At 54.6% G+C, this 15,537-nt stretch overlaps 2 protein-coding genes across 6 annotated transcripts in view; both read right to left on the bottom strand.

Moving 5' to 3' along the window:
* The window catches only part of APLP1 (amyloid beta (A4) precursor-like protein 1), a 12,469-nt gene extending 11,876 nt beyond the window's left edge, over positions 1-593 (bottom strand). The window contains exon 1 of the mRNA XM_011948384.1: positions 230-593. Coding sequence (XP_011803774.1) covers positions 230-256 — 27 coding nt within the window. The 5' untranslated portion in view covers positions 257-593. The remainder of the gene's footprint in view (positions 1-229) is intronic.
* Positions 594-1,655: 1,062 nt separating this feature from the next.
* On the bottom strand, positions 1,656-13,903 carry KIRREL2 (kin of IRRE like 2 (Drosophila)). 5 transcript variants are annotated; one of them, XM_011948369.1, is made up of 17 exons: positions 13,815-13,903; positions 12,821-12,839; positions 12,585-12,715; positions 12,270-12,419; positions 11,250-11,399; positions 10,943-11,103; positions 10,173-10,323; positions 9,418-9,523; positions 9,155-9,303; positions 8,790-8,917; positions 8,572-8,704; positions 8,190-8,290; positions 7,807-8,026; positions 7,239-7,343; positions 6,800-6,909; positions 5,118-5,183; positions 1,656-2,651 (listed from the first exon to the last, which is right to left on the bottom strand). In XM_011948369.1, exons 3-17 carry the CDS (start codon positions 12,634-12,636, stop codon positions 2,316-2,318), a joined length of 2,118 nt encoding a protein of 705 aa, XP_011803759.1. In that variant the 5' UTR covers positions 12,637-12,715; positions 12,821-12,839; positions 13,815-13,903; the 3' UTR covers positions 1,656-2,315. The 5 variants fall into 5 exon arrangements, with proteins under 5 accessions (XP_011803759.1, XP_011803744.1, XP_011803742.1 ...); XM_011948354.1 differs by lacking the exon at positions 13,815-13,903 and having other exon boundaries at positions 1,656-2,343; positions 2,613-2,651; positions 12,585-13,179; XM_011948352.1 differs by lacking the exon at positions 13,815-13,903 and having other exon boundaries at positions 12,585-13,179.
* Positions 13,904-15,537: the final 1,634 nt, after the last annotated feature.

The raw sequence follows: 15,537 nt of genomic DNA, 5'->3' as shown, positions 1-15,537 counted from the left end.
CGCCCCGCGCCGGCCCCGCCTTCCTGGCCAGGACAATAGCGTGGCGGCTCCGCGCAGAGTAGAGCAGCTCGGGAACCCCGGGCTGGAGCCTGCGCCAGGCCCCCGCCCCTGGAGATTCCAGACGTCGCGCCCCATGAACGGCCCAGCCAGGAGTCCGGCTGGGCTCAGCCCGTTGTGGATTTTGAGTCCTCTCGCAGGACTCTCACCCTCTTTAGATCCAGACACTCACAGTTTTGTCCTCCAAGGATGCAAGCATCAGAGACCCCTGTCCCCTAGTAAATTCCTCTGTTGAGGGCTCAGGAACACAGGCCTCCAAAATGTCCCCTCAAGGTGGCAGCAGTTGAGACCCAGTCCCCTCCTCTTTCAGATCCGGAAGTCTGGGCACCTTCTCTCTCAGGACCAGAGACCAAGCCCCCAGCCCATTCTCCCTCAGACCCAGGAGTTCAGTCTTCCTGCTCTGTTTCCCAAGGGTCCCAGGGGCCTGGATCTTTAACTCCTAGCTCAAGGATCCATGAACCAAAGCCCCCAGGACCTTTCTTTAAGGATCACCCAAGCAGGCACCAGCACCATGCCCACTGTGGATGCGGCGCCCCAGGATTAGGGTCTGGATCTCCACCCTTGCTGTAAGGACCAGGGGATTGCCATTTTCATGCCTATAGTCTCCCCTTCTCTGTCCCACTTCAGGGCTCACTCGTTCGTCTCCTCTAATGAGAGTGTAGAATTCTGTCTTTCCCAGGACCCCTGGGGCAGCCCTGTCACATGTGTGCAACTGTGTGGACATCTATGCATGTGTCTGTGCATACATGCCAATGTGTGTGTCTTTTCTGTTTGCAACTCGTGTGTGTGTGTGTGTGCGCGTGTGTGTATGAAGATGTATATTAAAAGAGTCCGGCCGGGCGCGGTGGCTCAAGCCTGTAATCCCAGCACTTTGGGAGGCCGAGACGGGTGGATCACGAGGTCAGGAGATCGAGACCATCCTGGCTAACCCGGTGAAACCCCGTCTCTACTAAAAAATACAAAAAACTAGCTGGGCGAGGTGGCGGGCGCCTGTAGTCCCAGCTACTCGGGAGGCTGAGGCAGGAGAATGGCGTGAACCCTGCAGGTGGAGCTTGCAGTGAGCCGAGATCTGGCCACTGCACTCCAGCCTGGGCGACAGAGCGAGACTGTGTCTCAAAATAAATAAATAAATAAAAAGAGTCCATGACTGGGCACAGTGGCTCACGCCTGTAATACCAGCACTTTGGGAAGCCTAGGTAGGCGGATCATTTGAGGTCAGGAGTTTGAGACCAGTCTGGCTAACAGGATGAAATCCTGTCTCTACCAACAAATACAAAAATTAGCTGGGTGTGGTGGTGTGCACCTGTAGTCCCAGATACTTGGGAGGCTGAGGTGGACGGATGGCTTGAGCCCAGGATGCGGATGTAGCAGTGGGCTGAGATGGTGCCACTGCACTCCAGCCTGGGCCATAGAGCCAGACCTTGTCTCAAGAAAAAAAAAATAAAGAGTCTAGAGTGCTTTGCAGGTAGCAAGAGGCTGAGAGGTGGCTCACAGTTTTACTTCTACAGCCACCTCATAGGCTAGGGTAGAGGAGGGACCTTGGGACAGGTCTAATGGACCCCTTCCTTGATGGAGGGTAATAATGACAGTAGACTCCCTAAGCCACACTTGCCTCTTTGATGTTTTTTTATTATTAAACATAAATATTTTTATCCCAAGATTCCCCTTTGCCCCGACAGTGCTAATTCTCACCGTATCCCCACTCCTTGGGTCCAAGTCTTTCTGAGTCTTTAGGGAAAGTGAAATCAAGATGGTGGCCATTGTGGGTTCCTAGGGAGTACACAGCCATCTTGGCTGCATTTCCATTGGCCGAGCAAAGTTCCCCTCAGGGTGAGCCACGGTGGGGCCTGGTATGCTCTTCATCTTCATGTAATCCTATGCTACCTTTCTTCTCAGTGCAGATGGTCATCTTGAAATATCTTCTTTCAGTGGCTAGAAACAACTTCCATCCCGGCCCCAAACTCCCAGCACTTGCTGCCCTGTCCCCATCTCTCCTCAAAGGGCCTGCCTGCCATCTTGAATCTTTTTTACACCGGGGCATAGGTGGGCCTATTGGGTGGCCATGTTGCTCCCACTTGGGGCATCCCCTTTGACTGAGCTGACTGTATACAAATACTCCTGACAAATGTAATGATCTTTCCCTCCCCTAGTGTTCAATTTTGGAGGAGTAAGGTCGCCAACTTGTCCTGGCTCCCCAGAAATCAGGACAATCCATTATGGAAAGTTGGAGATCCCAGGACTCTTCCATTGGGGAGATGTCACACATGAGTCTGGAGACGCGGGTGGCTAGGTGTGGGGAAGACAGCATATGGGAAAGGGGGAGTCCCGGGGGCCAGATCTGGGGGCCCAAAGGATGTGGGTTTAATGTAGCTGGTGAAAGCTCGAGGGTGGGGTGTGGTGAGGTAGCCTGCCCGGGTTCTGTAAAGTCTGCAGGGGGGTACAATGCCCAGGTGTGGGTTGAAGTCATAGAAGGTGGGGGTCCCTGGGGGCCCAATGGGGGAGGGTTGTGGCAGGAAGAGGCCTCCCCCAGGGGCTTCGCCAAGGCTCAGGCTCACACTGACTCCTCGGACCTTGTAGTAACCGTTGGTTGGGTCCTGAGGGGACAAATGGGACTCAGTAAGGTCTGTGAGCATGCAGGGGGGATGAGGGTCACTGATGGAGAGACACACTGAAATAGACCAGACCTTGAGAGAAACAGAGACAGGAATGGGCAGAGACACAGAGACACACATGGACTGGGAGAGAGAGAAAGTGAGACACAAGAACAGTGACAAGAGGTGAAGGGATAGGACATAGGCAGAGAAAGGTAGAGACAGAGGGATATAGGCCTGCTGAGGGGTGTCAGTGTGGAAGATACAGAGGGAACAGGAGAGAGGCACTCACCTGCCCAACAGCCTCTAGGCTTTGATTCAGTGTCACGCCCTGTGTTGCTGCTACAAGGCATGTCACTAAGATAGAACTGAACCCTGTCCTCACAGAATCCCACACCAAGGGAAAAATGACAAATCATGAGACAGTACCCAGAGGGGTCAGGGCTGTGCCTGGGAAAGTCATAGGCAGTGACAGGGGCTGTGATGGCAGAGCCCTCAGCATAGAGAGCGGGATAAGGAAGCCCAGATCAGAGTGGTCATGGTTGTGATGGGTGGAACACAGGCAGAATGATCAGGCTGCCATGATGGAAACATGTTGCGGGAAGTCAGGGACCCTCAACAGAGGGACCAGCTGGAGCCACAGCAGAGGAACATAAATTGTGAAGATTTCACTTTAATATGGACATTTATCAGTTCCCAAATATACTTTTATAATTTTTTATGCCTGTCTTTAATCTCTTAATCCTGTTATCTTCATAAACTGAGGATGTATGTCACCTCAGGACCACTGTGATAATTGTGTTAACTATACAAATTGATTGTAAAACATGTGTGTTTGAACAATATGAAATCAGTGCACCTTGAAAAAGAACAGAATAACAGCGATTTTTAGGGAACAAGGGAAGACAACCATAAGGTCTGACTGTCTGCGGGGTTGGGCAAAAAGAGCCTCATTTTTCTTTTTGCAGAGAGCCTATAAACAGACATGCAAGTAGGAGAGATATTGCTAAATTCTTTTTGTAGCAAGGAATATTAATATTAATACCCTGGGAAAGGAATGTATTCCCGGGGGGAGGTCTATAAATGGCCGCTCTGGGAATGTCTGTCTTATGCAATTGAGATAAGGACTGAAATACGCCCTGGTCTCTTGCAGTATCCTCAGGCTTACTAGGGTGGGGAAAATCTCTGCCCTGCTAAATTTGTGGTCAGACCAGTTCTCTGCTCTCGAACAATGTTCTCCGTTATTTAAGATGTTTATCAAGACAATATGTGCACTGCTGAACATAGACCCTTATCAGTGGTTCTGCTTTTGCCCTTTGTCCTGTTCCCTTAGAGGCATGTAATCTTTGTTAGACCCTTAATAGTAGTTCTGCTTTTTGCCTTTTGAAGCAAGTGGTCTTTGTACCTACTCCCTGTTCTTACACCCCCTCCCCTTTTGAAACTCTTAATAAAAACTTGCTGGTCTGAGACTCAGGTGGACATCACAGTCCTACCAATATCTGATGTCACCCCTGGTGGCCCATCTGTAAAATTCCTCTCTTTATACGGTCTCTTTTTATTTCTCAGCCAGTTGACACTTATAGAAAATAGAAAGAATCTATGTTGAAATACTGGGGGGGATTCCCCCAACAGAAGCATGGGCTTCCTGGAACAAGAAATGTCTGAGCTGAGACTGAAGGACTAAAGGAGGGAATTAGGTAGACATGGGAAGGAAGGTAGGAGTGTTTCAGGCCAAGAGAATGGCATGCTGGCTGGGTACGGTGGCTCACGCCTGTAATCCCAGCACTTTGGTCAAGGTGGGCAGATCACTTGAGGTCAAGAGTTCAAGACCAGCCTGGCCAACATGGTGAAACCTCATCTCTACTAAAAATACAAGAAAAATTAGCCAGCTCTTTGGGAGCCTGTGGCAGGAGAATGGCTTGAACCCAGGAGGCAGAGGTTGCAGTGAGCCGAGATTGCACCACTGCACTCCAGCCCGGGCAACAGAGTGAGACTCCGTCTCAAAAAAAAAAAAAAAAAAAGGAGAAAGAGAGAGAATGGCATGTGCTAGGTACAGAGGAGAGAGAGAAGTGCTCTGACCCTGGGGATGGCCTGGAGTCAATGTGGCTGTCCTGAGGTAGGACCCCAGAGGAAGGACAGGTCTGGGGAGATATGGGGCCAGTGTAGGACCTGGTGGCTGAAAGGGGGCTTGACCATGATGAGGAGAGCACAGGCACAGTGAGCCCCATCTGGGGCTCCAGATGGAGGCTGGGGCTGGGACAGATGTGTGGGCAGAGTCTGCAGATAGGCAAACTGAGGCTGGGAGCTAGGTGAGATGGTCCAGGGGGCAGGAGGAGTGGGCTGAGTCCCAGTTCTGAGGACAACAGAAGGAAAAAGGAGGGGACGGGCGTGGGAGAGAGATGGAAACACAGTGAAGGGAGCCCCGCCTCTCCCAACAGTGAAGGGAGCCCCACCCCTCCCAACACTCACCTTGGTCTCCAGAGTCCCTTCCTCCTCCAGAACCAGATCACTGTGGTCAGTGTGCACAATGGGGCCCTGGGGTAGGGAACTTAGTGAGAAGGAATAGCCAGAGGATCTCCCCGCCCCAATGCTAGACCCCAAGGACCTTCAGTCAGCCAGTGGAGGCCAGGCAGGAGAGAGTAAGAGCACCTGAACGCTGGGGACTGCACTCAGGACAATAAAAGGGCTGTGAGAAGCCAACGCAGTGGCTCATGCCTTATAATCCCAGCACTTTGGGAGGCCACAGCGGGAGGATCACTTGAGGCCAGAAGTTTGAGACCAACTTGGCTAACATGCTGGAACCCTGTCTCTGCTAAAAATGCAAAAAATAGCCAGGCATGGTGGCAGGCGCCTGTAATTCCAGCTACTCAGGAGGCCAAGGAACGAGAATCACTTGAACTGGGAGGTGGAGGGTGCAGTGAGTCAGGATCATACCACTGCATTCCAGTTTGGACGACAGAGCAAGACTTTGTCTCTAAATAAATAAATAAATAAATAAATAAAAGGCCAGGTGCGGTGGCTCATGCCTGTAATCCTAGCACTTTGGGAGGCCAAGGCGGGCGGATCACGAGGTCAGGAGACCGAGACCATCCTGGCTAACATGGTGAAACCCCGTCTCTACTAAAAAATGCAAAAAAAACCACAAAAAAACAAAAAAAATTTAGCTAGGCGTGATGGCGGGCACCTGTAGTCCCAGCTACTCTGGAGGCTGAAGTAGGAGAATGGCATAAAACCGGGAGGCAGAGCTTGCAGTGGAGCTTCAGTTTGCGCCACTGCACTCCAGTGGGCGACAGAGCAAGACTCCGTCTCAAAAAAGGAAAAAAAAAGGGTTGTGGGGATATAGTGGGCCTATGGAATAATAGGGTCAGGGGCATGGACTTGGGTGACATTTGGGTGCGGGGTCACTGTTAAGACTAGAGCCCTCAGGCTGGGCGTGGAGGCTCATGTCTGTAATCCCAGCACTTTGGGAGGCTGCGGCGGGAGGATCACTTGAGGCCAGAAGTTTGAGACCAACTTGGCTAACATGCTGGAACCCTGTCTCTGCTAAAAATGCAAAAAATAGCCAGGCATGGTGGCAGGCGCCTGTAATCCCAGCTACTCAGGAGGCTGAGGCAGGAGAATCACTTGAATCAGGGAGGCAGAGGTTGCAGTGAGCCGAGATTGTGCCACTGTACTCCAGTCTGGGTAACAGAGTGAGATTCTGTTAAAAAAAAAAAAAAAAAAAAGACTAGAACCTCCTACTTAAAAAAAAAAAAAAAAATGGAGACGGGGTCTTGCTCCGTAGCCCAGGCTGGAGTGTGTGGTGCAGTCATAGCTCACTGCAGCCTCTACCTCCTGCTCAAGGGATCCTCCCACCTCAGTGTCCTGAGTAGCTGGGACTATAGGTGTGTGCCACCATATCCGGTTCATTTTTTATTTTATTTTATTTTATTTTGTACTTTTGTAGAGATGGGGTCCTGCTATGCTGCCCAGGCTGGCTTCAAATTCCTGGCCTTAAGTGATCCTTGTGTCTCCACCTCCCAAAGTGGTATTACCAACATCAGGCACCATGCCCAGCCTTAGAGTCCTGTTTGAATTTGGGGGCCCTCTTGGGACTGGGTTATTATTTGGGTCTGAAGGCACAGTCGGGTCTGGAGACCCTGGCATCCTACCCGGTCCTCGCGGCTGCCTGTCTCCTCTTCCTCAGGGCCTCGCGAACTGCAGCCGTCGCTGCTGCCGGGGATTCGCATCAGGTTCTTTTGCTCGGAGAAAGAGGCTGAAGCTGACGAACAGCGACCGGTGGAGTTAAGCGATGGGCGGGGTCACAATGTGTGCAGACCAATAAGCGGGAAGAGAGAGGACTGGGAACTAATGAGGTGGATCGGGTGGGGATGTTGGAAACCAATAAGAATCCTTCTCACCTAGGAATGTGACCCTGGGAAGGTCTGGTTAGGGCTTAAGGAGGGAACCAGAACCTGAAGGCGAGCTAAGCCCTGAGCAGAGCTGGAAATGGGACTGGAGCCAAGGCCCAAGGCCAGGTCAGGTCACTGGGCAGGCAGGGTGTGTGTGGGGCTGGGGCCTGAGGAGCTGGGGCGGGGCTCAGGCACTAACCCTTGCCGTGGCGCCAGCAGCAGAGGGCCACCCCAGTGATGACCATAAGGAGAGTCGTGGTGGCAGCGGCCACTCCGGCCACTATCCGCACAGTGGGCAGCAGGTCTGCAGGGAGCAGAGGGGACATCCTGAGAAGGCTGAGGGGGAACCAGGAAGCAGGGGCTCAGGGATTGAGTTTGGGATCCCTGGGTTCAAAAGGTGGCACATTTGGAGATCCAAAGGGCCTTGAATTTGGGGTTCCCCAAGTTTGAGAGTGAGTTTAAACTCCCTGGCTTTAGGAAGTCTTGGAGTTGGAGGGGTCCTTTACTTTGCAATTTGCTTTGCAATCGTTGGAGTTTCTCTTTTTGGGGTCCCTAGGTGTGAGGAGTCTCTCGGTTTAGGATTCAGAATGTGAAGGCATTTGTGGTTGGGGGGTTCTTGGGAATCAATGAGCCACAGTTTTGAGACTCCCAAGGTTTGGAGGTCTCTGCATTTGAGGGTCTGAGGTTTTGCAACCATCGGCTGGGGGATCCCTGAGTTTGTGGGATTTAGACTCTCCAGATTTGGGGTCTTCGAGCGGGGGTCTCACCTCTACGGCCCAGGCTGGCCTGGGCACCTCCCTCGCCCAGCCGGTTCCGGGCACTGCAGTTAAAGCTCCTGCTAAAGTCAGATTCCTGAGTCCCCGAAATGTGTAGCACAGAGATCATTCCCGGACTCTGTCCCCCGCGGCTCTCCGGGGCAGGGAATGTCTCCACCAGGAACCGGCCCCGCGACCCCGCCTCCAGAAAGCCCTCATCCCAAGACCAGACCTGGGGGCATAAAAGAGGGAGGACACCGAGGAGACTAAGGAGGGGAGGAAGAAGCAGGAGGGATGTCTGGGAAGTCAGAGATGGTCACAGTAGTTTCGGGGGGCCAGGTGGGAGGTCAGGGATCACGGCTGGATGGGTCACGGGAGGAGTGACATTTCCTTACCACGGCATCTGGGGCAGGAGAGGCGAAAACCAGACACTGGAGGCGAGCAGGGCCCCTCAGGAAGGCAGGCTCAGAGTGCAGGGCGGTCACTACTGGGGGAGCTGGGATGGAGACGGTGGGTCATTCAGAGGAGAGGCCTTGCCCTCCCCAAAGGCTGTAACAAAGCCTGGTCTGGCCAGCGCACTCTCCGCTAACCTTAATCAGGCCATGCTGCCTCCAAACTCCGATTCCCCTAAAAGCCTCGCCTTCAGTAGGTCGGCCTCTAGGACCCGCTGGGAGTAAAGCTCCTTCCAGGCCACTCCCACTGCATTAGCCCTTGCCCCCTCTGTCCACTCCCTATCCCAGAACGGGCTAGGTCCCCTAGGAAGCCCCGCCTTCTCACCATTCACAGTCAGCCGAGCTTCCGCGGCACCGCCCCCCTGGCCCGAGAGCCCAGGCTCAGCCCTGCACACATAGTCGCCTGCGTCCTCCGGCCCCACCGACGGAAGGCGCAGTGTGGCTCCAGAGCCCAGCACCTGTGACAGGGAAGGGGCGTCAGAAGCCGGATTTGCAAGGAAGCCTGGTCCCCCGCCAGCCACCGCCTCAGATTTAGGGCTGCACCTGCGCGCCACCGCGGCGGGTCCAGGTTACGCGTGGAAGCGGGTTCCCGCGCCAGGCACAGCTGAAGGAGGCGTCTTCCCCCACGTCCACGGACACGGGCTCCGGCTTCGCCTGCAGAATCGGCCCAACTGGACGAAGGAGATGAGGGGTCACAAGGCCGGGGAGGAATGCAGTCTCTGAACCGGGATCAGCCCCATAGAAACACCACACCCTCTAGGGCGCAAGAATATGCCCCAAGTCCACTCTCTCCTCCTCCTAATACCCCACGCCCACTCTCCTGGCCCCGCCCCTCCAAGCCCCGCCCCTCAGCAACCCTGAAAGCCTCGCCCACCTTTGACCACACCCACAGCCCCGCCCCAGCTCACACAGCACATCCAGCGCAGTGCTGCGGTTGGCGCTACCCACGGCGTTGCTGACCTCGCAGGACACGGGCTCAGTCAGGAACGAGGCGTCTGCCACGACCTCCAACCTTGGCCCGCGGGCCCCGAGCACCGGGGAGCCCCCTTTTGCCCACCTGAGGAAATGGTGGCGCTCTTAGCGTTGTCCCTGCTCTCCGGCACACCTACTCAGGTCCCAGCCCTTCCCAAGCTCACCCTTGGGGCTAGGGAGAGGTGGTCTTCGTCCTCACCTGTAGCCTGTGACAGGAGGCTGGGCTGTGGCCTGGCACAGGAAAGTGACCTTCTCTCCCTCCTGCACAGTGTGTGGTGAAGCAGACAGAGTCACCTCTGGGGGGTCTGTGAGGGTGGGATAATGGTCAGGTGGGCAAGGACCAGGAACACCTCTGTCACTGGCCTAGGGGTCCAGTCCCTGGTTCCTCCACCCCAGGAGTCTGGGCCCCTAATCCCCTTCTCCCTTTGAGTCAGGAGTCTGGGCTTTCGGTTCCCAATTCCCCCAGTTACTTCTATCCTCTCCTACTCTCCCAGATGTGAGAGTCAAGGCGCAGCTTCCTCTTTCCCCAGGGACCCCAGCCATCTGTCCTCTCCTGCTTAGAGTCTCACTCTGTTGCCGAGTGGCACGATCTCAGCTCACTGCAACCTCTGCCTCCCGATTACAAGTGATTCTCCTGCCTCAGCCTCCCAGGTGGCTGGGATTACAAACATGTGCTACCATGCCCGGCAAATTTTTGTATTTTTAGTAGAGACGGGTTTCGACATGTTAGCCAGACTGGTCTTGAACTCCTGAACTCAGATGATGCACCCGCCTCGGCTTCCCAAAGTTCTGGGAGTACAGGCATGAGCTACCATACCTGGCCCTCTCCTGCTCTCTTAGATCCAGGAATCCAGGTCCCAGTTTCCTCATTCCCCAGGGGCCACAGTCCCCTCCTTCCTCATACCCAGGAGTCAGGGCCCCACACCCCTCTTTCCCAGGGCCAGCTGCACTCACACTTCAGGCTCAGTGTGATAGTTGTGTCCCTTCCCGCAGGCAGGGCCTGACTCCGGGCCCTGCAGACCAAGGTGGCTCCATCGTCATGGCTGGAAGGGGTCAGGGTTAAGGTGCTCTCCACTGATCCAGGGGTACCTTCCTTCAGCAGGATCTGGAGGGATGGATAAGAATAATAATGCCATCTACCCCTTACATCAGGGGTGCCCAATCTTTTGGCTTCCCTGGGCCATATTGGAAGAAGAATTGTCTTAGGCCACACATACTAACACTAATGATAGCTGATGAGCTAAAACAGTTCCAAAAAGGTCTCATAATGTTTTAAGAAAGTATATGAATTTGTAGTGGGCCACATTCAAAGCCGTTCTGGGCTGCATGCAGCCCACAGACCACAGGTTGGACAAGCTTGCCTTGCTTATATAGGGTTCACTATGTGTTGGGCACTCTTCTGGGCATTTATAAGTATTTATTTATTTAATCCTCACAATACCCTATGACATGCATGCTATTATTATTCCAATTGTATAGATAAGGCAACTGAGGCACAGAGAGGTTAACTAACTTATTTAAGATCAATCAACTAGCAAGTGGCTGAGACATAATTTGAACCCAGGTAGTCTGGCCCTAGAATCTTTACCCTGCATCATATTTTAAGAGTCCAAACCATTGAACCCCTGCCCTCCCACGTCTTCTCCTCGGGATGAGCCTGTGGTCAGAATGTACCTCAAGTTTCCCTGAATGGGCAAAGGCTAGCACAGGAATTTGGACCTGACCTGATGGAAGGTGGTTCCATCCAACCGGACCCCATCTCGGAACCACAGCAATTCAGGGGTAGGGCGGGCATCCCCACGGCTCCGACATGTCAGGTTCACAGGAACTCCAGCAATGAGAGACACAGAGGGGCCGCCCAGCACCTGGGGGGCTTCTGGGGGGACTGCAAGGTGGATTTGGGGTCAGAGATGGATCCTGATCCTCTCAGCTCCAATTGACCACTCCCCTGGGCTCCCTGGACTCTGCTACTCACAGCTAGTACTGGCTGCCCCCTTGGGCTCCCAGGGGACAAGTGGGCAAGGTCCTTACCCAGCACGTGCAGTTGGGCTGGTCTCGAGCGGAGGCCTGCTTGCGTAGCCTGACATTCATATGATGCTTCATCCTCTAGCTCCACAGGCCTAATGTGGAGGTCATGCTGGCCATTGGCTGCATTCCCTGATATCCAGTACCGGGACCACCCTGGAGTCAGGGAGGAGGCAGCACACCGTGGTTCTGACTGGTCCACACATTTGGTGGTAAGACACTATTAAAGAGTGTGTACTGGGCCCATAGAGACTCTCACTCCCTCCCAACCCAGAGTCGCTGCAAACTTGGGGGTAATAAATTCAGAAAGGAAAGCAAGAAAATGATTGCCATAAAAGTTAGGTTAGATACTACTTCTGGAGTGAGGGGGAGGGGGGCTATGATAGGGGAAAGGAATACGGGGGCTTCTGGGGAGCTAGCAGTGGACTTGGGTATTGGCTGTGTGAGTGTCTATATTATTTGGTAAACCTTCCGTTTATGTTTACTGTACTTTTTTGCATTTATGTTCTCTTTCTTTTCCTTTTTTTTTTTTTTGAGACAGGGTCTCACCATTGCCTGGAGTGCAGTGGGTTGATCATGGCTCACTGCAGCCTTGAACTCCTGGGCTCAAGCAATCGTACCACCTCAGCCTGCTGAGTAACTGGGACTACAGATGCACATCACCACGCCTGGCTAATTTGTTTAAAATATATATATTTTTTCTAGAGATAAGGTCTTGTTATGTTGCCCAGGGTGGTCTCAAACTCCTGGTTTCAAGCTATCCTCTGGCCTCAGCCTCCCAAAACGTTGGGATTACAGGTGTGAGCCACCGCACCTGGCCTATTTACTATTTTGCAATAACATAATAATTCCAAAACTCTATGGGTCACCCCCAAAGAAGCAGCTCAAAAATCAGGACTCCTAAATGTTTACCCAAACCCATCAATTTCCCAAACTTAAAATGTCAAAATAGAAACTGCAGGTACAGCCGAGCCCAGCAACTCTACCCCTAGCCAGCCCATCTCAGCGTGGAGAGAACCGTCTTACCCGGCAGGTCCCTTTGGCCCCCTAGGGCCAGTCCACTCTTAGTCCACTGAACTAGCCCCCAGTAGGCGCCCAGAGCACACCGCAGCCGAGCTTCCTCCCCCAGCAGCACCACCAGGTCCTCTGGCTGTTGCAGGAAATGGGGCGACGGGCCTAGGGAAGTTGGGGGCAGCAGGGCTGAGCTTAGCACCTTCAAGAGCCCCTTCATTCAGGACCCAGGGGTCCCAGCCCCCAACTCTCTTCTCCCTAGTGAAGGGGCAGCCCGCAAGCAATCCCCCCACACGCACCCCATATTCATCCGCTCCCCTCGTGCGGTACCTGCGCTCCCTCTGAAGCAGAAGAGCAGAACGAGGAGGGCGGGGACCCGCATCCTGAGCGTGTGTCCCCCAAGGTTCACGAGATTTGCCGTCGCACGGGCCTCCCCGTCAACTTCTTCCTCGGAAGCACTCCTCCTGTCACCTTGGCCCGGAGCCCCCTTCGCGCTCGACTCTTCGCCCCAGCCTAGAGAACCCCTGTCTCTGGCCTGGAGTCCTCCAAGTGAGCTCATCCGCAGCCTCTGACGCTCTGAAATGCCTGCGAGTTCCGCGCCCTGGGTCTCTGGGAGACCCCAAGAGGGCCCGATCCAGCTCGCCCCGCCCGGGTCCGCCTCCCGGGAGCTCCGCCCTCTTCCTATTGAGAAACTCCCGCGGCTGGACGTGGATGAATGGGGGATGCAGGGCGGGGTCCCCCGGCGGGTGGGCGCCCCCAGCTCAATTGGGGTCTGGGAGCCGGAACACCTGGGTTCGAGGAGGGGGTCCCGGCTGGGTTGGACACCTGCGCCCTGCCGGGGTTGAGGGGCAGGCATGAGGGTGAGGAGGAGGGAAAGGAAAGAGTGGAAGAAACTTGCTCAGCCCAGGTCCTGGAGGGACTGCGCTCAGTGGAAACCGAGCTATAAATGGGGGCCCCTGGGGCCTCGCCAGTTTCCGCGCCCTGGGGGAGGCGGGGTCCAGGGCTCCCCTGGCCTGCGGGTCGGGAAGAGGGCACGCCGATAACTGGGGGACTGTTGGGACCCCTGCCTTGACTCCCCCAGCCTCAAAACCCCTCCTCAAAGTGGGGAACAGAGGGTTATTCCCTTGTTACTGCTGCAAAGGTCCTAAGACCGAGGAATCCAGGACCCTGGCCCCTCCTTTCCCAGGACCCCGCAGTCCTGGCCCAGCCCCTCTCCCCACTCGGCCGGCCGGGCCCCTCGGCCTGGTTGCCGGGCGACGGCTGGGAGGCGGCGGTGCCGGGCTGGGGCAGGCAGGGAGGCTGGGAACCGCGCAGCTTGTCCTGACGGCTCCATGCAGCCCAGCTGGGGCGTTCCCACGCTGCGCAGCTGGCCGAGCAGGTGGGAGGGACCCCGAGCAGCCTGAAGGAGGGCTGGGGGGCTGGAACCCTGATCTGACATTCCTGGACCTGTAAGAACTGGGGGGTCCACATTCAGATTCTAGGCTGTTCTTAGGCTCAGATTCTGTGTCCCTAAATGGCGGTGGGGGCGGGGGCGGTGTTGGGAGTAGAGGTTGGACTTACAGGATTGTAAGGGACTGGTGGTTCAGGCCTTTGCTGGCTGAGACGCTGATAGCCTGATCTCCTGGTTCCTTGAGAGGCTGGAGACTCAACTCCTAGGTCTCCTGCCTGCAGCATGGTGCACTTGGAAGAGGGTGACAGGGGTCAGAATATCTGGTCTTAAGTCTTAGAGTGGGTGGATTTAACTGCCAATCTCTCCCCACCCCCACATGGGCCCAGGAGGATTTGGAAATCAGACGGTGAACATCTGTCCTAAGTCCTGTGTGTGTGTGTGTGTGTGTGTGTGTATGGGGCTGGTGGGGTGGGGGGGATGCAGGGGGCGGGTAGGGTGGCCAGGAGGATCAGAGGCCCAAATTCCTGGGTCCTTGGAGAGAAGGGACTGAGACCCCAGGGTCTGAGAGGGGAGGGATCTGGGGGCCTACACTCCTGGCTTCTATGTGGCATATCTAGTGCCTGGATTTTGAAATAGGATGGCATGGGGCCGGAACTCCTGAGTCTTGGGGAGGAACTCAAGTAGCGGGATTGTTTTTCCAGGCACTTGATGCCGCTTCCCCTTCCTAGCTCTCTGGGGCGACATACATGGAAAGATGGAGAGCCCAAGGTCCCAAGAGCACTCGGAGAAGGAAAACAGACAAGGTGAAGGGTGGAAGGTTTGTGCTAATTAAAGGCCCCAGCAAGGGACAGCTCCATGCTCTGGCCCCTAGGGACACCATCTGGCAAGGGCCCCCAGGACAGAGCCACCCCCCGCCCCCAGCTCGGCATCCAGCCCATTTCCCAGGGGGTGTAGGGAGCAGCTGGGAGAGGGGAGGTGGGAGGAGGGCAAGGAGTCAAGCATGTGAGGGAAGAGGGAAGGCCAGCATGGAGGATGAAGCTGGGGGCTGGGGCCAGATGCCTCATCTCGTTCCTGGGGAACGAGATGCAGGTGGGGGGGAGGTCTTGGGGAGGCGGGGAGAAAACTAGCATTTCCAATTCCTGCAGGAGATAAGCAGGCAGAAGAAGCTTATCCCAGGCTAGTGTATGTGCATGCAGGGAGGGCAGGCCCACCAGCATATGGTTATAAAATCCAGGGATGTGATGAGGGGAGCCACTCAGATATGGAGAGACACGTAAGAGAAAGAGACGTGGTTAGAGTGCGGCTAAGAACAAATACTTATGGAGCTCCCGGTGTGTGTGAGACAGAGTGTGGGGTGAGGGGAGCGACAGAAGTGAGAACAGAGACAGCGAAACAGAAGAACAGAGACATGTAGAGATGGAGAGACAGTGAAATAAAGATTGACTGAGATTTAACCACTTAATACAGAGAGAGAGAGAGAGAGAGTCTCAAACAGAAGATGGAGAAACATAGAAAGATAAATCGGCTGGGCACGATGGCTCACACCTGTAATCCCAACGCTTTGAGAGGCTGAGGTGGGCGGATCACCTGAGGTCAGGAGTTCAAGACCAGCCTGATCAACATGGAGAAACTCCGTCTTTACTAAAAATACAAAAAATTAGCCAGGCATGGTGGCACATGCCCGTAATCCCAGCTACTAGGAAGGCTGAGGCAGCAGAATCACTTGAACCCGGGAGGCGGAGGTTGCAGTAAGCCAAGATCACACTACTGCACTCCAGTCTGGGCAACAAGAGCGAAACTCCATCTCCAAAAAAAAAAAAAAAAAAAAAAAAAAAGAAAAGAAAGAAAAAGAAAAAAAGAAAGACAAATCAATGGCTGGGTGCGGTGGCTCAT

The sequence above is a fragment of the Colobus angolensis genome, unplaced genomic scaffold (assembly GCF_000951035.1).
Source record: "Colobus angolensis palliatus isolate OR3802 unplaced genomic scaffold, Cang.pa_1.0 Scaffold107, whole genome shotgun sequence".
Lineage (NCBI taxonomy): Eukaryota > Metazoa > Chordata > Mammalia > Primates > Cercopithecidae > Colobus > Colobus angolensis.
Note: the sequence above shows the minus strand (reverse complement) of the source record. Positions and strands in the feature narration are given on the sequence as shown.